Below are 21,915 nucleotides of genomic sequence, written 5' to 3'. Positions count from 1 at the left end.
TATTTATAAACATTGGATGAAGTGAAACCTGTTGCAACAAGCTTAAGCCGAACACAACTTTCAGTTAAAATGAGCGCATCACGCTCCAGTCTGAAAAAGAAAAAAAAAATGATCAAAAAACAAAATTAATATTCAATTCTCTTCTTATTGTTAAATTATATAGTATAGTCAGTAAAAAGAAACATTAATATTGAATTCTTTTCAGAATATATGTATATATATATTCTGTGTGTGTGTGTATGCGATGGTACACATATACAGACATATGCATTATATAAAATACACACACACACACGCATACACAAAACCTATCATGATTGTAGTGATGATGATGATGGTTAACATTTTTTAAAGTCAACTTCTTGAAGCTTGCATGGGTTGGATAAAGGTTGTTAAAGCAGTTCTTTTTCTACAGACAGATGGTCTTCTTTTGTATTGATCTTCACCTGTTTCCATGTAAGGTAATATTTCCCTGTCTCCCTTTGAATGATGAGCAGTTCAATGGCCAGGCATATTTTTACAGAGGATTGTAAAGAAATTATACACTGTTCGCATGACAGTGAGATTAAATCTGGAACCTCTCTGGTGCAGAATTTCATGATGGTAATAATGATGCACACAGAAGAAGACTAAGATAGCTTCATATATTCTGTACCATAGATAAGCAAATATAAGAGATTTTAGAGCCAGCAAGAGAACGCTTACATGGTTAATTGACTCATTAGAAATGGCAGTCAAATCTCTCTCAACTCACATCTTATAAAGAGAAAAGTATTGGATAATATAGTCGTAGAGACACTATGCCTGAAAAAGAATGGAATAGTCAGTGGTGGAATGCTTTTGATCATAAGTTTTCTTGATCATAGCTGACTGATACCTTAACAACAACAACAACAATTGTAACAAGCAGTGTAAGATATGCAGCATGTTGTGCTGTGTTGTGTTGGGCTTAATTGTTTGACGAAATTTGTGACTTGAGCCATCCCATCATTATTTGTAAGGGTTTAGATCTTTCACCACACTGTTTCCACTCTGGCATAAGTTGGATGGTTTGACAGAATCCAACAAGCCACAGGGCTGCGTTGAATCCCAACATTAGTTTTGGCATGACCTCTATGGCTAGATGTCCTTCCTAACACTAACCTCTTCATAGTGTGTACCAGGTGCTTTTCTTGGGCCACCAGCACTAGTGGGGTGGCTGAGTAGCTTGCAAGGCAGAAGAGCAGGAAAAAGAAAAAGCTTCCTTGACTAAGTAGGAGGGAGGGTTAAAGAGTGGGAGGTGGTTTTACACCAGATGTTGAGAAGCTAATGTGCAATAGGAGGACAGCTGCTGGTGTTTTGCTACTGTAGAGAGGATACATGACCACCCTGCATTATATAAGGTTGTGTGACGGTTGAGAAGTTAAGATGATAGTGAGGTGGGTGCCAGAGCAAACCCACAAAGTACAAGAAGGTGAGAGTCAGAGAGGGTGCGGACAATGGATCGGTGGGGGGGGGGGTAGTTTCATGAGTGCGTGAGAGTAGAGTGACAGATGGTTGGAGATGGGGGTAGAGGTGAATGTAAGGAGTGATGAACAAAGATGGAGTTGATGGGAAATACCAGCATGGGGAAGGGGTAAGGTGGGAGAGATAGATATGGCTCAGGGAGGATAGATCAAGAAGTAGGGGGTTGGGTGGTGATGTTGTGCAAGGTATAGAAGTGGGTTATAATTTTAAAGATTCTGGACTGTTCCTGAAGAAAGATTAATCTGTGGAATAGAGCAGATTGAGTGATTGTACAGAAGACAATTCATTGAATTTTTTCAAATGACTGCAGCTTTTATGCCTTATGTTTCATTGGTTGGAAGGGAAGTTTGACTTATGTCGAACTGCAGGCTATTCTTTTACATTTGCTAAATTTCAGCATGAGACGTTCCTAATTAACAGAGCTGCCGTTCAAGGTCTTAATGCTGTCTTTTGTGATGCCATGAAATATCTTTTTGGATTTGCGCTGGAGGCACTTACTGAGAATTAATTTACTATAAAATAATTCCTTCGGAGGTCTGTAATCATAAAAACAGATATACTTTTTTTTACTCTTTTACTTGTTTCAGTCATTTGACTGCAGCCATGCTGGAGCACCGCCTTTAGTCGAGCAAATCGACCCCAGGACTTATTCTTTGTAAGCCTAGTACTCTATCGGTCTCTTTTTGCCGAACCGCTAAGTTACGGGGATGTAAACACACCAGCATTGGTTGTCAAACGATGGTGGGGGAGGGGACAAACACAGACACACAAACACATATATGCATATACATATATACGACGGGCTTCTTTTAGTTTCCGTCTACCAAATCCACTCACAAAGCTTTGGTCGGCCCGAGGCTATAGTAGAAGACACTTGCCCAAGATGCCACGCAGTGGGACTGAACCCGGAACCATGTGGTTGGTAAGCAAGCTACTTACCACACAGCCACTCCTGCGCCTATATATGTTCAACCCACTGCATATTATATTTGATGAAGCAAGCTTCCATATTCAGACAAGCTTCTGTTTTTCAGGTAAAAGATTTCCAGCAGGTATGGTTGTGTGGTTTTAGAAGTGTGTTTCCCAATCATATGATTTCCGGTTCAGTTCACTTCCATTGCCATGGGTTGTCCAAATCCTTGTCAGTGGATTTGGTAGACAGAAACTGAAGGAAACCTGCCATGCATATGTGTGTGTGTGTGTGTGTGTGTGTGTGTGTGTGTGTGGTGTGTGTGTCCCTCCTGATATCCCTTGATTCTTGCAAATGGATGTCATTCATTTCCAATATTCTGTCAAAACATGTCCGGCTATGCAGAAATATTATCTTGTTTGGAAACACGTTAGAGTTGGTGACAGAAGGGTGTTCAGCTATAGACAATTCACCTTAATAAACCCATTCCAAGTTATGCAAACATGGAAAAGTGAACATTAAAAAAATAATATTGATGATGGTTAGAAACTTCTGGTAAAAACCCTTTCAAGTGTTTTTTGACACAAGGATCCGTGTCGAGGATGAATATAAGTTAGGATGTGATGACACAAGCATCGTAAATGCAAAACTTGGTGGAAAGTTTCAACTTCCTGTCTGACCATAGAGTGAGTGGGTGAGAGAGGTCAGAGGAAGGAGGGAATGTTGGCTTTGTTGAAAGATTGATGATGGTTTCTGTTGTGGTGGTGGTGGTGGTGGTGGTAGGTGGTGGTGGGTGGTTTCAGTACATGTAGGTCCAGTGTCATCTCTCGTTATGTATGCAGTGTTGCCCAGTGAGAGAGGTGTGCGAGTGTCGCAAAGATGAGAGTGATGGATAAGTCCAAAGATGTCCCTCCCTACTTGGGGGATATGGTAGAGAGAGAAAATTGGAAAAGATTCGCCGTCTTCCAGAATTTTGAATAGGAGCATGTAGACAAATGAGTGATAGAAAAATAGGTGATGGAAAGATAGTCTGGGGAGAAGGTACCACGAAGCTGGAAAGGCAGCAGATGTAGGTGGAGTCATTGAGAACATATTTAGGTGAGAGGCTCAAATATTATGTCTCACATGCTCCATAACTTTTTCATTGTTTATTTTGCCATGCTGTCATGGCTGGGATGGTCCTCTCCAGCATTAAATGTCATCAATCATCATGGTCGCCTGTCATCCCCCTCTATGAGGTTCAAGAACCCAAGGTCAGTTTGCATCACTCCCTCCCTCCATTTTATGTGTTCCTTGCCTTTCCTTTTCCATAGGTTCCATCCATTTGGAATGCCTTACATTACATCATGTGTGAGCACGCATGCACGCACGCACGCACACACACACACACACACACACACACACACACACACACAAACACACACACACATTTATGTATTTGTTAAAACTTTTCCTTCCCTTCTTCCTTTCACATTCATTGTTTAATATGCATTTGTGTATAATATACATACATACATATATATGCATAAAAACATATACATATATGCATTTGTGTGTGTATAATATATATATATATATATATATATGTATATATATATATATATATATATATATATACATACATATATATTTATATTTGCATTTGTGTGTGTGTGTGTGCGTATATATATATATATATACATATATATATATATATATATATCCATATATATAGTCTATAAACACACTGCATCTAGATGTGTGCATGAGTGAATGTGTTTGTGTGTATGATGTATTAATAGCTCAATCAGAAAGATTTTACTTGTCAATTTTCTCTCTCCTCATCGGATTTAAGTATTTTAATTGAAAGGTTTTAAAAACAACTTTAAAATAAAAAAAAAATCTACTTTTCTTTTTTCTTTTTTTTTTAAACTTTAATTCTAATACTTGCTATAATTTTTAGAAACTCATTCCAGATCTGAAGACTTAAATATGCAGATAAATAAAATATTCTAAAACTGTATTCATTACTAACATCTATATTTTTATTCCTCTCATAAAATTGTTTTCCTTATTCTCAACTTTACGTCTTTCACTATAAATAGTTTATTCATTTCATTCTGCAACTCATTGCGACATTACAACTCTTTTAGTGTTTTTGCTTTTATTAAAAGGGGTTTTTAACTAATACAAACAGGATAAATTTTCTGTCATTACAAATTGCGAAAATCAGGAATTCATAAGAAAAACTAGTAATTTAGATTGTTATTGTAGTAGCATTGAAGTACCATTAAATAGATATTATCTTCAGTCAAATTTACCTCGCGCCTACTATCAGCGTAAAATCTAATGGATATAATTCTAAGTGATTTCAAATCAAATACTAGCGAAGAAAAGAAACCTTGTAACTACATTTTAAAATGGTGTCAGTTAATGACAGTTAAAATTATGATGTGTGAGGTATTTAGCAACAACAACATTATCTTGCTGACAAAAATACAATTAAAGTTTTACTCGAAGTAGTTCTTATGGAAATTTCAATTTCATTATCTTAAAGGCTGAAATGTTATTTTAGTTCATGTGCTTGCTAGGAGCGAGTTGTTGATGTTTGCTTGCCTTCATTGAAAAAGGTAGTCAGTTCAAGTTGTTGTGCTTTTTTTATTATTTTTTTTTTTGTTTGTTTTACAGATAAAAAAAATATCTCAAGGTTGGATATATTGTCTTGACATATTTAACTTTCGGTGAAGGCATGTGGCTCAGTGGTTAGATTATTCAGCTCATGATTGATAGGTTGTAAGTTCATTTCCTGATGGTGCATTGTCTTCTTGAGTAACACTCTTTATTTCACATTGCTCCAGCTGGCAAAAATGAGTTGTACCTGTAATTAAAAAGGCCCATCCTTGTCATATTCTTATTTCTTTATTGCTTACAAGGGGCTAAACATAGAGGGGACAGAGACGGACAGACAATGGGATTAAGTCAATTACATCGACTCCAGTGCGTAACTAGTACTTATTTAATCGACCCCGAAAGTATGAAAGGCTAAGTCGACCATGGCGGAATTTGAACTCAGAACGTAACGGCAGACGAGATACCACTAAGCATTTTGCCTGGTGTGCTAACAATTCTGCCATCTCGCCGCCTTTCTTTCAGTTTCTCATTACCAAATCTGCTCACAAGGCTTTGGCCAGTCTGGGGCTATAGTATAAGACACTTGCCCAAGGTGCCATGCAGTGGTACTGAACCCAGAACCATGTGGTTGTGAAGCAAACTTCTTACCACACAGCACGACTGCATCTATAAAAGTGACTTGTTTTGCAACATAGATTAGTTTCTGGATTACCAAGCATTCAATTATTTACCATTTGGCTCAAACACTTACGTAACTTTTCTCAAGAATGCTATTATATTGTACATAAGAGTTTATTTTGAGCATGAGATTTGCCATTCTTTAATGATTTTTCAAAAAGCAACAAACATTTACACGCATACTATAGTTTCAACTTTAAGATTCTTTACATTCTGTTTAGAATTTATTTCCTGCAGTTCTGATCAATATCAATGAAATATGTTTACATTTATCAAATTTATTATCAACAGCTTCCAGTTTCACTGCACTCACTCAATATTCAGAAATAGTTTTGAATTATAGAAATTCATCTTGCCTTTCTGGAATTGAAGTGAAGGCTGGAATTTTCCTTAACGTTTCAATATTTTCAGTTGAGGTGTTGCTGCTGCTGCTCCTTCTTCTTCTTCTTCTTCTTTTTCTTCTTCTTCTTCTTCTTCTTCTCCTTCTCCCACTTCTTCTTTTTCTTCTTCTTCCACTTCTTCTTCTTCTTCCCCTCCCCTCCCTCCTCCCTCCTCGTAAGAAGCAATACATTAGAAAGCGTATTGCAACACTAAAACATGCACCACACTCTGGTAGAATATTCTGCCTGTTGTAACAGAAAGAAAGTCCCTGCTAGAATTTATCATCTCTCGTATGCTGAACGTTTGATCGCTGTCAACTTCCAACATGCAATAGTTTTGTCACATGTTTTACAACAACATGTCAAGAAATGATAAGCTGGTTAATATATATTTTCTTCATAGTGAGACCAACTGTAAGCATTGCAGTGGTTTTAGACTGAGTTCATCATATTTCTGTAGAACTTGGAACATCTGCTTTTTGTTGCTTTGAAGAAAGCTATCATCAGTTTATCTCAGTGAAGATGTTGGCTTTTGCTGTTAGCCATTACTGGAGGACATACACATTACATCCACTGGTTACCACATTGAATTAAAGTATTTTCATTCTTTTATCTTTTACCTGCTTCAGCCACTGGACTGTGGCCATGCTGGGGCACCGCCTTCAAACAAACCGACTCAAGTACTTATTTTCGAGTCCAATGCTTGTCCCGTTATTCTCGTTTGCTAAACTGCCAAGTCATGGGAATGTAAACAAACCAACACCAGTTGTCAAATGGTGGTGGGGTAGGGAGTCACAAACACACACACACACACACACACACAGACACATACACTATTTCTGTCTACTGAATTCACTCAGGGCTATAGTAGAAGATACATGCCCATGTTACCATGCAGTGGGATTGAACCTAAAGCCACATAGTTGCAAAGCAAGCTTCTTAACCACACAGCCATCCCAGTTCTTAATTTTTTTTTTTTTAATTTTGTTATAAAGATTGTGCTCATATTTTTCTGGTTTGTTCCTTCATTAGTTAGTACTACTCAGAGCAGCCTAAATTCTTGGAAACTAGTGATTTGATAAACTATTCAAAATATTCCTCGTCCCTTTGCTACCAAGCCTCATGTAACCTTTGCACAGAAATGGTTATCTTAGATTTTCTTCTTCCATTTCTCCTGCAGATCTATCTTATCATTATTTTTAATCCTATTATGTACATTGTAAGTTTTAAGAACTACTGATGCTAAAACAATGGTAAATTGTAACCCCAAAAGAACAAGAATTCTGAGTGTTAAATCTTTTCATATCAAGTAGATTTTATTATAATGGCATCTTTTTGTTGGAGCTAGTTTGTGTCTTGTACCTCCACCACTAAAGTGCTATCAACTAACTCACCTCTGACTCTCTCTCTCTCTCTCTCTCTCCCCTATTACCTTTGTTTTGTCCAATCCTCTACACAGGCCCTGCATTAACCAGTTCTTTCCCCACAGAAAGAAATGGTTAATGGAGTCCCCTGGAATCCTTTAGCTACTTTCCCCCAACAGCTTAAACGGAACATTAATGGCATCAAGCTCACTGACATCAGTGGATCTGCAAAGGTTATGAGCACAACCGCTTCCCCCAGACTCTGCAAGAAAATAAATTCTAGATTTGGCTGTGTGATTAAAAAGCTCACTTTGCAAACCACATGGTTTGGGTTTCAAGTCACATGTCTTGTGAATGAATTTGGTAGAGATAAACTGTGGATGCCCATTGTGTGTGTGTGTGTGTGTGTATGTGTGTGTGTGTGTGTGTTTTTCTTTGTGTTTCTGTTTGCCCACTAGCACTGCTTGACAACCAGTGTTAGTTTGTTTATGTCCCTGTAACTTAGCAGTTCAGCAAGAGGGACAACTAGAATAAATACTGGGGTTGGTTGTTTGACGAAATCCTTGAAAGGCCTTCACCGCATGGCCGCTGTCCAATGACTGAAACGAGTAAAAGATACAAATTTCTAAGAATAAAAATGTACCGAGTGAGCTAAGTGAACTATCAGCAGTGAATTCAGTTGGAATTCGGTTTAAAACTGCATGCACTTTGTTCAGAAACCTTTTATCTAAGCAATTTATTGTTATTTTGAGACAGTCTGAACATAAATTATCCTCAATATAAGTATTTCCCTGCGTTTTAGTGGATTTTAGAGTAATTTCGATATTTATAAATAAGAGAGATGAATCAAAATAACATTCATATATATTAATTACAGAGGTATTTCTTTGTTTCAAGGCAAAATAGAAATTTTTGCTAGGTAGAAATCTAAAATTTGAACGAATCCTGAGTACAAGATTTGAAACATTAATTCTGTGCAGTTTTATTCAAAGCTTTTAGATTAACAGTTATTTTTTTTTCTCTTCTTATATGTTACTATGGAGATTAACTGAACACTTTTTAAAGATATTTATAAGACAAGTTTTGTAGGCATAATATAATACCTTAAACAATCAAGGTTTTTGGAGATGTAATTAAAGAGAAACATGCATAAATATGTTGGTTTTCTTGACTTCTCTCCTATTTCATTTGCTTTTTGGAGATGTTATATTATGAAAATACATGTTAATTGGTAACCAGTCTTTGCTAAGAGTCTGAAATATTCTGTTCTATTTCACTTGCCAACTAAAACCAATAATATACAAAATTGATACAATGATGATTTTATTAGCTTTTACATTTGATTTTGTGCCATTTCTTGAGATATTGTTGACCCTCATAAAAACCCATTACTAGAATTCATTTCCTCTGGCTACGAACTCTAAAATGTTATTGGGAACCTTATGTTACTATACTACATGACAATATTCCATTAATATTTAGGATTGGGACAGAATAAGGTGAAACCTCTCTTGTATATGCACTCTTGCTTTTCTTTACTTGTTGTTGTTGTTGTTGTTGTTGTTGTTGTTAAGAGAATGTTATGCATCAGCTGTTTCATAGATAAAACACAGAAGCTGTCAGTTCATTCTATATCCATAAAATTTTAACTGTAATATGGCTTTCTTAGGTGCCGAGCTGGCCAAATTGTTAGCATGCTTGGTGAAATGCTTAGCAGTATTTCATGTTCTTTACATTCTGAGTTCAAATTCTGCTGAGGTCGACTTTGCTTTCCATCCTTTCAGGGTCAATAAAATAAGTACCAGTTGAGCCCTGGGGTCGATGTAATCGACTTAACTACTCCTGGGTATGAGTAAAAAAGCTGCATTCCTTTGTCAAGCCATGTCAAGCCAGTGTGGCCAAGTAGGCTCATCAAATCAATATGATCTCAAACTCAGATTCATGGCCCACACACTCGACCATGGTTGTTGGGGAGAGCATACTGAGGCCCTCATCCTGCAGTGGACTGAACACAAACAATCCAATCCAATGATTGTTTTAATAAGAATATTTCTTTATCCTTTTGTTATTGGGCCTTGAAAGTTAGTTGCCTACTTTCTCCTTGTTCTCCATAGGCATTTCCTGACTATCATCATCAGCTATATCGCTTAGCTAATCTTATAACCTCTGTTGTCATTGTCTGAATGCAAACTCAAAATTATTCCCACCCCCCGGCCACCTAGGTTTGATTCCATTCAAAAAATGAATCATTGGTACATATAACTACTCTACTTTCCAGCATTCAAAAACACTCTCACTTTCTTGCCGTTAAAATTTGCATAATTTCAGTCAATTTGAAATTTGTAATTTCCTTCCTTTCCATTTTATTTTATTTTAATCTCCAAATTCAAACTTAGCTGTAATTAATTTATTTGTTGCATGTGTCCAGTAAAATTCTAAGATGAATTATGTATTAGTCCAGAGTTCAAGAATTAAAACAGCTTTCTTTTTCCTATTAATGCAAATCCTATTTTTAAAGGATAAAGTATTTTTTAATTTGTTGATTTTTCTTCTTTTGTTTTTAATTATAAAATTGCTTAAATGTGTTCGTTCTTATGAGACAAAATAGATTTCCACTAAACAGTATTTCTATAAATGGAAAGAATATGAAGAAATATATAAAAGTGTTATTGAAATGAATTTGCTCTATAAATAAAAACAGAAAAAGAAGCAAAACAAAATAATAACAAAATAGCGAAAGAACAAACACTGACATAGTTAAGGTTGTTGTGTTGAGGTGTAGGAAAGTTTGCTGCTACAACATTTGTCACACACAGCAAGCTGAAAAGAAAATATGATAGTTTGTAATTAATGTCAGCGAGCAGAACAACTAAGTAAAGCACAAAAAAAGGGAAAAGCTAATTTAGTGTTGTGGTTGACATAAAAGCATCATATTCAAAAAGTTAAGCCTAACCTGGTTGGTTTACTAATTGCAAATGTTATACTAATGGGGATTAAATGAAATATAACATTAAAATCCATTTAATTATGAATGTCCCCTCCCCCAACATCTGAGTGAGTTATTAAAGTGGAGATTTATGTCTTCTGTCTGAATTTTCAATTTAGTATTATCACTGGAGGTTCTTTCAGATTTAATAGTTTCACTGACAAGTACTCTAACCTTAAACTTGTTTAACTGTAACATTCTTCTCTCTGCTCTCATCTCTATAATCGTTTATTTGGTCAAGATACAAGCATGGTGCTTATTGAATATTTTTGTTTAGGTTTTCGAAATATAGACTTATTCCAATATTTCATAATCCCTGTGTTTAGATCCTGATTTGGTTGTTGTGGTTGCCTCAGTCGATGCCACACTAGCAGAATGGTTTCAACATGACCTAACTTGAAACTTCTGGAGAACTTGGTCATGAGGAATGTGCCTCAGGCAAGTTTTGGTTCATGCAATTTCCATTCTGTTTAGAGTATGACCCCTCAATGAAAACACTGTTCTTTTGAACCTACTAGATTAGTTCGGTTTACCTGTCAACACAGCCCCAAATGTATAATAGGATTGAGATGAAATTGCATAGATTTGTGTAACATTCTGTTAAAGCAAAGATTATACAGATTAACTAGCTAACTCCTATTTCTAATACCAACCATAGAGTTAATAATCTTTTACTGCTACAAAGATTGTGTAACAGTATTCTGTAGGCTGTCAACATAACTTAATATGTAAGATGTTATTTTGTCGGGGAGAAAAAGAAAAAAAAAATTATTTCCATCATTCACTAGAGTTTCAATATAAATTTTCAATTTAATGTGAATAATTTTCTGAATCCGTCTCTGCTCTAGATTTGTGTTAGGTAGTAATACTTGTATAATGGATTTGCAAGTTTATAAACAACTCATTCTGAGAAAGAGACATTTGGTCCTTTCTCTATTTTTCAAATGTTTAAATAAAGCTTATACAGCTGATAGTGTACATCTCAACACATTCACCTACCTCTTACATAAGATTGTTCTATAGAAATCTTTTCATCACGGAATTTCTATATTTTAATTCTAATAACTCACCACAGTGTAGTATATGTTGCATGCTGAACAACATAAGAATTGAATCCAATTTATTTCAGTTAATCTCAGATAAAATGGATAATTGATCTTGTACTGTGGTACAATACCGATGGAGAATGTGAATAGCAAGTTCAAATTCCACCTCGATCAACAACATCTTAGATCTTTTCAAGGTTTACAGAATAAATGTCATGGGTCTATTGTATAATATACTTTAGTAGTTTACTTGAAACTTGCTGTACTGTTTACATGGTTTAAAGGTTAGGGACTCAGTCGCAATGTAGGCTTTAAGTTTTCAATTGGATGTAAATTTTCATATATAAATACAGATAACATTACTACCTGTGGCATAATAAATATAAGCCTGATAGTTATTCTTTGCTTCTGGGTAAATACTTACAGAAGATTTTCTATTAAGAATGGCTGCTGTTACTATGATGATGTTGAATTTTCATTTATTCACAAGTGTACACCAGTTATTTATATATTTTTCTTTATTTTAAATGCTTTCTTCATTCTAGTATAGTTTGTTAATTGACCTCACATGATTCAAATTGTTTAAAAATGGCACATAGCCCAAGGTAGTTAGTGACTTCAAGCACTGTGGGTTTTATTTAAAATCTTCTGGACACGCAAGAAATAAGCTTGAAATGCTTATCACAAGCTTAATGTCTGGCAATCAAATATTTAAAAGTTTATATATTCAGATTTTTCATTTTATTCATATGTTTTTTCTTTCACACTTTTGTACACGCTTATGACTCTAGACACAATCGTGTGATTAAAAACCTTGTTTTGCAACCATGTGGCTTAGAGCTCAGTCCCAGTTGCTTGGACACTGTCCAGGTGCTTTCAACTATAGTTGCAGACAGGCCATTGTTTTGTGAGTGAAATTTGATAGAGGAGCATTAGAAGTCCTGTGTGTGTGTGTGTACCCACACACATCTGCCTGCATGAATGAGGGAGCATGTATTCCCCTGGTGTTGACATGTGTGCAGTAATTGTAAGCAAAAGTCACCAGTCATAGAAATGGTTCATTTGTTTACAATTCTCTGAGAAAACCATGTCCAGGTCGTTTATTGTTTGATAGTCTAGAAGAAATATTATTTGCCTGGAAACAGGTGAGATATTGGTGACAAGAATAACATCCTGTTGTAGTAAAAAAAAAAAAAAAAAACACCTGCTTCATCAAAGTTTTGTCAAACCCATGCAAGTCTGGAAAAGTGGGCATTACAACAATGTTGATAACAGTCCCTTCTTGATTTCTATTATTCTCAGCATTAATTTAATGCCCAGTTTAAAACCAAATCAAAATCAACAAATCACAACTGTTTTAAATTAATTCAAAATAACATGTTATATAGTTATTTTATTAATTAAACTTTGGTGATAAAAAGGCCCCACCCTCCAAAATGCTACATACCATCTCACTATGGTAAAAATTAAACACACACATTTTTGTATTTTTATTATTATTATTATTTTTTTTTTTTTAGCAGTGTCTTTATAAATCTAGCACCAAAGTTATTGTCTTATTTGTGTTGCATTCAATCAAATTATCTAATCATGGTTCTAACCTAGTCTAGAATCAAATGAGACAGGCCAAGACTAGACCATTCCAGATGAAAAGTTCTACCATCAAATGAAATATTCATTGCTTAAACGCTTTTATTTTGGCAATCATCTGCTTAGCTGTATTTCATTTTCGCTCCATTAGCTACGAGATTTCATTTACACACACACACACACACACACACACACACACACACACACGATATCACTATTGCTATCATTCACTCCTCTTTGTGTGTGGACGCACATGCACACACTTTTTTCTTTCAGTATTAGCGGTCATTTTTGTGAAGTTCTTGGTTTGTATATTTCGGAATTATTTCAGTTTGATGGAGTTCACACATGTTACTTATTTTTGCTGGAGAGAAGAATGAAAACACAACCCCCCCCCCCCCCCCCCAAAAGAATCAAAGTGTGTTATTTGAGTCCAACAAGTTTGTTAATATTCCTATATTCCTTGATACTCGTTGTTTACTTTCATATGGATAGATAGATATTGTTTCGATTCTCATTTTAAAGAAATATATTTCTGTTATTATTTTGTTTCTTCTTTCTATATATATATTTGGCAATATTGTATATAAATAATTATAGTCCTCACCGTTTGTGTGTAAGCACAAAGGAAAAATTCGTAATTTTTTTTTCTCTTCAATTTTCGATCCTGTATCTGAAATATATATATTGAAAGTTCTGTTTTTTATGTTCTGTTTTATTTTATTTATTAATTTTAAAAAATCTCATGATCTCTCTCTTTTTCTCTTTAACCATTTCAGACCAAGCAACTATAATCCTGACACTTTAGAAACTTTGTCATCAATGGTTATACATGAAGGTAAGACATGTTTTTAAAATTCACCTTCCCTAAGTAAGTGGTGCCCTTTTGCTACCATCGTTGTGACGGATGGAAATAATAATAATAATAATAATAATAGTAATAATAATTTCAAATTTTTGCCACAAGGGCAGCTTGGAGGAAAGGTGTGGATCAGTTGATTACAGCAACCCCAGTGTTCATCTGGTGCTTATTTTGTCGACCCTGAAAGGATGAAAAGCTAAGTCGACCTCGGCAGAATTTGAACTCAGAACGTAATGATGGGTGAAATACCGCTTAGCATTTCATCCAACATGCTAATGATTCCTGCCAGCTCACTGCCTTAATAATAATAATAATAATAATTTTTGGTACAGAGCCAGCAGTTTTTGAGGGAAGAAGCAAGTTTGATTACATCAACACCAAACGGATGAATGGCAAAGTTGACCTTGGCAGTATTTGAACTTAGAATGGAAAGCAAGATGAAATGCCACTAAGCATTTTGTCTGGCATGCTAATGGTTCTGCCAGCTCACCACATTAATAATAATAATAATAATAGTAATAATTATTATTATAGTAATGATAACAATCATAATTTCAAATTTTTGCACAAGGTCAGCTGTATTAGGGATAAGGGGCAGTCATTGTAATTGACTTCTTTGCTAAACTTCTACTTATTTTATTGACCCCCTTAAAAGGATGAAAGTCAAAACTGACCTCAGCAGTGTTTGAACTTAGAATCTAAAGAAATGCTGCTAAGTATGCTAACGCTTCTGCCAACTTGCCACCTTGTTGTTGATAATGATGTTGATGTTGATAATGATGATGATGATAATAATAATTGATAAATGGTGGATTTTCAAATTTTGATATAAGACCAGCAATTTTTAGTGGTGGTGGTGGTGGGGCAGTCGATTATATCGACCCCCAGCGCTTAACTGGTACCTAATTTACCGACACTGGATGGATGAAAGGCAAAGCTGACCTCGGTGGTATTTGAACCTCAGAGTGTAAAGAGCTGGAAGAAATATTCAGCTAAGCATTGTGTCTGACGTGCTGACAATTTTGCCATCTCACTGACTGAATAATAATAATAATAATAATGACAACAATAACGTAATAAAGACATTGAATAAACAAAAAACATTGATTCAGCTACTTGCTTTTACAAGCAAATTTGCACGCTTCACTTCTTAGTGTTGTTATATTATTTATTTATTCATTTATTTATTATTATTATTATTATTATTATTATTGTTTTACTCTTCAAAATTAGATTTAATTTCTCTTTCATATTAAGAGTGTTTTGCGAGTGTGTGTGTGTGTGTCTGTATGTGTGTGTGTGTGTGTATTATCTGTTAATTTGTGTATGCTTGTTTGATATTTGTTGTGCATTTGTGTGGCCAAACTTGAACGACTTGCTAATGCAATTTATGCACTTTCTTTTCTTTGTGATATATGCACTGTTTTGAGCGTTGCTTTTCCTTCAGAGTGGTTGCACAATGTAGAAAGTGCTGTTTCTTCTTTATCATTCCAGCTTTTGGTTGCTGTGTGTGTGTGTGTGTATATATATATATATATATATATATATATATATATATATATTTATGTGTGTGTGTGTAATATTGTGTATGTGTGTGTATAATATACATGTGGTAAGTTCATGCATGTTTTTGTGTGTGTGTTTGTTTAACATATTCTTTTTCACATGTTTTATTTAACTTAAAACTGTGTACACACACGTTTGTCTGAATGCTTGAAGTACATTCTTGAAATGTTATCTCTTCATTACAGGTGCCTGTTTCTGTGTGTGTGTGTGTGTGTGTGTGTGTGTGTGTGTGTGTGCGCGCACGTGCGAACATGTGTTTATGTGTGTATTGCAGTTATATAAATGTATGTAGCTGTATGTCTGAGTGTGTATGAAATGTATGTTTGTTCTACTTACGTTTGGCATTAAGCTTGTGCTAGTTCTTGTGTGTGTGTGTGTGTGTGCGTGTGTGTGTGTGTATTGCAGGTGTATGAATGTATGTAGCTGTGTGTATCAGTGTGTGTATGTATGAAATGTATATTTGTTCTACATTTACTCAGCATTCGGTTTGTGTTAGCTCTCATGCTTGATTTCTCTTCCCCCATTGTTGTGTGTATTTCTGTGCGTATATGATGTATGTGTACTTAGACAGATAGAAAAATATTTGATCTGTTGTCTGACCTGTGCATATTTTCTCATTTGCAATGTTTTCTCTCCTTAATTTGCATCCTTCTACCATTACAGTTACCAAAAATGCCTTTTGACTTCCACCGTCTTTATCGATTCACTCAAATTTCTTTCCTAATTCAATAAGCTATTTCCTCTCTCCTTCCCACCAAAATATATACTGAAGCAAATATCTTCCAATGCTCTGTTGAAGATTATTCACCATTTTATGTCTTTTTTCAGGAGGTTCACTTAAACATCACCTAGTTAAGATGCTTATCCCAAAGGCACTCAACTACTAGGGTTATAGAACTGCTATTAAATTAACTTCTCTATCCTCTAAATTTGCCACATTAAAATGTTATATGTCTTCAACTACTGCCCCTCACCCACAGAAATTCATAGAAATTCTTTCAAATTTATATCACACCATCTACCCTTCCACTCCTGTCTATTTCAATTTGCTTGTCTTCATTTTGTTATCATTTTTTCTTACAAAAAAGAAGAGGAAAGAAAAACAATAAACAAAGCTTCAATTTATAATTTTGGGAAGAATAAATTTCTTCATACTTTCTTTTGGCCATTTTTATGATTCCTTTGCAACTTCATTCTGGCTTAATTTTATTTATATCCATATTTATTTATTGTTTATTATTAAATCTCAAAAGTGAACATGAGCAAAATTTTTCATTTTGGGGAGAAAAATAAATGAATAAAATAAAAGAAAAAAAAAAAAAAAGAAAGTTCTTTGTTTCATTTTTGCAAAGATGAAATAATACATTTTCTGAACTTTCTTATATCATTTCCAGTATTTCTTTATAATAAATGGTTCCCTACTTCCCAAGCTGTCTTCTCAGATTTCAGTTCACTTTTAATCAATGTAATTTGAAGGGAAAAATGAGGATGAATGTAAGAAGATACTACAATGATTCCCTAACAACAGTGTCTCTGCATTACTGTCGATGGTAAAAATGATTATATAAAATGATCCATAAATTAGATTAATACTTGTTGTTGTTGAAAATGATCCCTGAATTACAGAGGAATCGCTGCCTGTTGTTGATTATCTTTCCATTCATCTCAAATTATAACAAAAATAATTGAATAAATCACTAAATAAATGAAATACGACAACAATGGCAACCAGCGCCTCAACAATGGAAAATTTCAATCTCGAGATATCCTGAATATCTTATTTCATTAATTAGTTAAGTATTTAGAAAAAAAAATTACCAGTAGATAGAGCATTGTTACCTATGTATGCAAATGATACTCTTACATACATTGCACACCTGCACGCACGTGCATACACACACGTGCATACACGCGCGCTTGTGTGTATGTACATAGGTTTTTCCTAATAACCAATAACTGTTTAAGCTGTTGATTATTTCCTCTCCCTCCTCTCCCTCTTCTTACTCTCTCTTCCTCCTGTCCATGTGCGTGCAGTACTATTTCCTTTCTCCACTTCCCTCTCTTCCTAATTATTTTCCTAATGAGATAAACCTTAGTTTTAGAGTCAGCATTTTCTGTTGCTTTATGTAGATTTATATGTTTTTTAGCCACACCTGCCAGAAATTCTCGGCCCTCCTCTTTTCAAATGCAAAAGAGTCATGCGGAAAGTACAGGTTTGTGGGAGTTTCAATTTTACTTAACTTCCTCCCTGTAGAATCTCTGTTAGTAAAATGCATCGTTCCTATTGCTAGTCAACTTTTGCACCAACCTTCTCCAGGTTAACCACCCACTTCTCACTAGTAATTTTCCTTTTTTTTTTAAAAATTAATATTAAATGTGGAATGTTTTTTTTTTTTGTCTTGGATTTCATTTTAGTACTAACTTATTTATGTTGTCCTATTATTTGTTGTTCAAATTACCCATCAATTTCTACTCTACTCTCTCGCCCCTCTCCTATTCCGTCTCTCATTAATGGTCTCTTTTGTACATTGAATAATCTTCGCCTCATAACTAAACCACTAGCAACCAAATCTCTCGCAAACCACACTGTCCTGTTTTAGAAATTACTAAAAAGAGGGCATTTGAATAATATAATCTAGGGTACATTATGTGGGAAAGGTAGGCGGTAGGGGGAAAAAGATGAGATGGCCATTATTGGAACCACTGAATCAAAGTTGATTCATTGGTAGACAGCAACAACCACATGGTTTAGAGCATATATTTTTTGTCCTTATAGAATATGAAAATCTCTATCTTTTGTCATTTAATTTCATTTGGATGCTTTCCAATAAGTTCAATCTACTGACTTCTCCCTGAATAGCAATAATAATAATAATATTAATAATTGATAATAATAATAATTGTAATAATAATTCATTATTTTATTCCCAGTTTATTTTCTTGTGTAGATTGAGATAATTTTATTTCCATTACACATGCTAGCATCGCGTGTGTGCGTGTGTATGTGTATATATATATGTATGTATTTATATATATCTATATTACAAATTTGAACACATTATAACAGATTAGAATTCAAAAAAATTATATCCTATAGAACTGCTTTCTGAAACAGCTAAGAAATTAGACCAAAATTTTATCCAAGAAATTGAAAGTACATCTGAATGCACTGCTTTCTTGTGTCTGGAATTGATTATTTCAAAGATCACCAAGAATGATAGAGCAGACTCCACAATATTGCTGACCCTTCAACCAAAATTCACAGAACCCCGTCTTAATCCTTTTGCATTCAGAGTACCCTGTCAAATGTAATGCTTATTTATCCAATTTGTTTTGAATTATGCATTATCATGTAGCTCCACGATTTTGACCAAGTATTTGTCTATGTTTAGAATGACTTTGTAGGGTAGGTGTAAGAGGCCAGATTTGGCCATTTTTGAATATAAAACAGGTAGAATAGTTGGACTGGATATGACTGATTTAAATGCTACTGGGTTAAATACCCATCTGCCACCCTTATTTTAATAAAGCATGAAATGAAGCTTCACATACAAAAGCAAAAGCATATAAATTATATTTGTGTGTAGTCATATTTAACATGTCTATTTGTATTTGGATGTAAGATGGCCTTCCACTGTAGAAGTAGTCCTGGAAGAAGAATTTCCTCATAGATGACTTGTGTGAAGAATAAGTCCTGGTGGTTGATTTGTTCAACTATAGGCGGTGCTCCAGCATTGCCGCAATCAAATGACTGAAATGAATAAATGAATATATATGAGAAGCTTCCACTCAGTTTCCACCTATCAAATTTCCTCACAAGGCATTGGTCAGCCTGAGGCATCTTCACTTTAACCTAACAGCTGCTGGTGTCTCTAAGGAGTAAAATGAAAATAATGACAATGCATCTAGAGTTATGGCAAAAGTACTTTAACTAGTTCTAAGCTATATTCATTTATTCTTTTACTTGTTTCAGTCATTTGACTGTGGCCATGTTGTAGCACTGCCTTTAGTCGAATAAATCAGCCCCAGGACTTTTTCTTTGTCAGCCTAGTACTTATCTATCAGTCTCTTAGGCTGAACCACTAAGTTATGGGGACGTAAACACACCATCGGTTGTGAGGTGATGGTTGGGGGACAAACACAGACACACAAATACATACACACACACACACACACACACACACACACATATATATATATATATATATATATATATATATATACACACACACATATACAATGGGCTTCTTTCAGTTTCTGTCTACCAAATCCACTCACAAGGTCTTGGTTGGCCTGAGGCTATAGTAAAAGACACTTGCCCAAGGTGCCATGCAGTGGGACTGAACCTGGAACCATGTGGTTGGGAAGCAAGCTTCTTTCCACACAGCCATGCCTACGCATATTTTTTTTTTTTATAAATTTTTTTTTATTTCAGTACAAATATTTCAACAACAAATTTTTTTATTTTTTTCTACCTTTCAACTTAGTTAAAATTGATTGGTTTAGAAGATCTTCTAAAGCCATTTTAGTTTTCAATTCAGAGTACTTTTGTATAATTTGATGAAGTCCAACTAATCCTATTTATTTCTATATATCTTCATCACAATTTTGATTTTGTTTCTAGTTTATACGAACAACTCTTTCTACGCTGTTCCTTGTTTCTTTCATCACCTTACTTGTTATATTATTCATTCCTTCGCTGTTGATATTTCGGTTCTCATAGTCTCTCCACTTCACTAATCTTTTGTACAATTTTACTTTCGTGTACAAACCTCCTTAATCCTATCCAACTTCTTATCGTCAGTTTTTTGAATGTCCTTTTCTATTCTATAGAGATAAACTAAAACTTAAATCACATTACAGTTGTATTTTTGCATTACTTTTTAGGTTCTAAACAGCATTCAGCTATTCTAATTCTATTTTCGGTTTAGTATTCTGTTAGAGATACTGCTAAATCTTAAATTACGTTTCAAGTTCCTGTAGTAAACCAATTTATGTTTTCAAATCAACTACTAGCAATCTTATTCTGATTTCACATAGATTTCTCTGAAATTTGTCTTATGAGAAGATATCATAGTTTGTTTTATTTTCCTGTAAAGGCTGTTAATAGGTCTTTTGCATTCCTTGTTGCTGCAAAAAGGTGCTAAGATTTAATGTATTTCTCTCAAGATATGTGTGTCAGTACTTAATGTATGATTTAGTGTGTGTGTGTGTATGTATATATGTATATATATATATATATATATATATATATATATATATATATATGCATACGCACACAGAGATATATGAATTTGTGTGTGTATGTATGATTTTCCATAACTTCAGTTTGTATAACAATGATACGTACATTCATTGCTAACCAAATGATATCATGTTAGTAGTTTGTTGTTGCTGTTGCTATCTGCGCTGCTCCTATCTATTATATTTATCTAATCTTTCAGTGTAAAAGATTACGTAGATTAATGTTCACTACACTTCTGCTTTCTTACTTTTGAGAAAAATATCTGGAAATTTATCTGATTTCATTCTCACTTCTTTCCAAGTTAACTGTTGTGATGTCTAAAATGAATTTCATAAATCTCATGTTATTTGTACTCGAAGAAATCAAAACAAAAATATAAATACAAAAATAAAAATAACACGAAATAGAAGAAAGAAAGAAAGAAAGAAAAAAAAGCAAATAAACAAAGAAGCAAATCAAAGAAGTAAAACAGCCAGTACTGGAAATATATATCTTTGTAAAGATGGAGGAAAATGACAAGAATAACAATAGTTGATGGTACTAGTGGTGGTGGTGATGGTGGTGTTGGGGGTGATGGTTATTCTCTGATAATAATCTGACTCCCGCCTGTTTGTATTTAGCATTGCAAATTTACTTAATAGGCTAAAAAGATGAATATATAATGCTCGTAATATGGTAATATAATTAGATCAGCATGCATTCACCCTATTGCTGATTTGCTAAAAACTTGTCTATTGGTATCCTTTCAAAAACTCGTCTCCTTCTTCATCTTCTCTTTCTTCTCCCTTTTCCTTGTCTTCTTCCATTTCTCGTTTTCACTTACAATTAGTATAATTTGGAAAGTTAACCAGCAATTAATAAATTCAAAAACCAATCAAAAAAGAAGGAAAAATAAATAAGTGGAAAACAAACTAGCAAAATAAAAAAATAAAACCCTAAAATTTTATTTATTTTAAAGTCTCCTTTTCTGTTTTTTTTTTTTTTTCCATTTTCAATTTGTTTTATTATTATTATTATTATTATTATTATTATTATTATTATTATTATTATTGTTATTTGTAATTTATTTTCCGAAATAGTTTCATGATGCTGGGATGCTTGTTTTGCACCCTGAAGCTTCAGAATCCGAGAGTTGTGTAAATTTGCAGTTCTCCTTTCTTTATACAAACTGC

At 34.3% G+C, this 21,915-nt stretch overlaps 1 protein-coding gene across 39 annotated transcripts in view; it reads left to right on the top strand.

Annotated features, from left to right (window-relative positions):
• LOC106871661 (serine/threonine-protein kinase mig-15-like) overlaps window positions 1-21,915 on the top strand; it is a 764,441-nt gene that overhangs the window by 260,151 nt on the left and 482,375 nt on the right. For 22 of the 39 annotated variants that reach the window (XM_089357081.1, XM_089357079.1, XM_089357086.1 and 19 more), the window contains 2 exons: window positions 13,850-13,908; window positions 17,646-17,711. In XM_089357081.1, the coding sequence (XP_089213207.1) occupies window positions 13,850-13,908; window positions 17,646-17,711 (125 nt within the window). The remainder of the gene's footprint in view (window positions 1-13,849; window positions 13,909-17,645; window positions 17,712-21,915) is intronic. The other 17 variants (XM_089357111.1, XM_089357088.1, XM_089357099.1 and 14 more) reach the window with 1 other exon arrangement.

This window comes from Octopus bimaculoides, chromosome 9 (assembly GCF_046866305.1).
Source record: "Octopus bimaculoides isolate indiv1 chromosome 9, ASM4686630v1, whole genome shotgun sequence".
Taxonomy (NCBI): Eukaryota; Metazoa; Mollusca; class Cephalopoda; order Octopoda; family Octopodidae; genus Octopus; species Octopus bimaculoides.
Note: the sequence above shows the minus strand (reverse complement) of the source record. Positions and strands in the feature narration are given on the sequence as shown.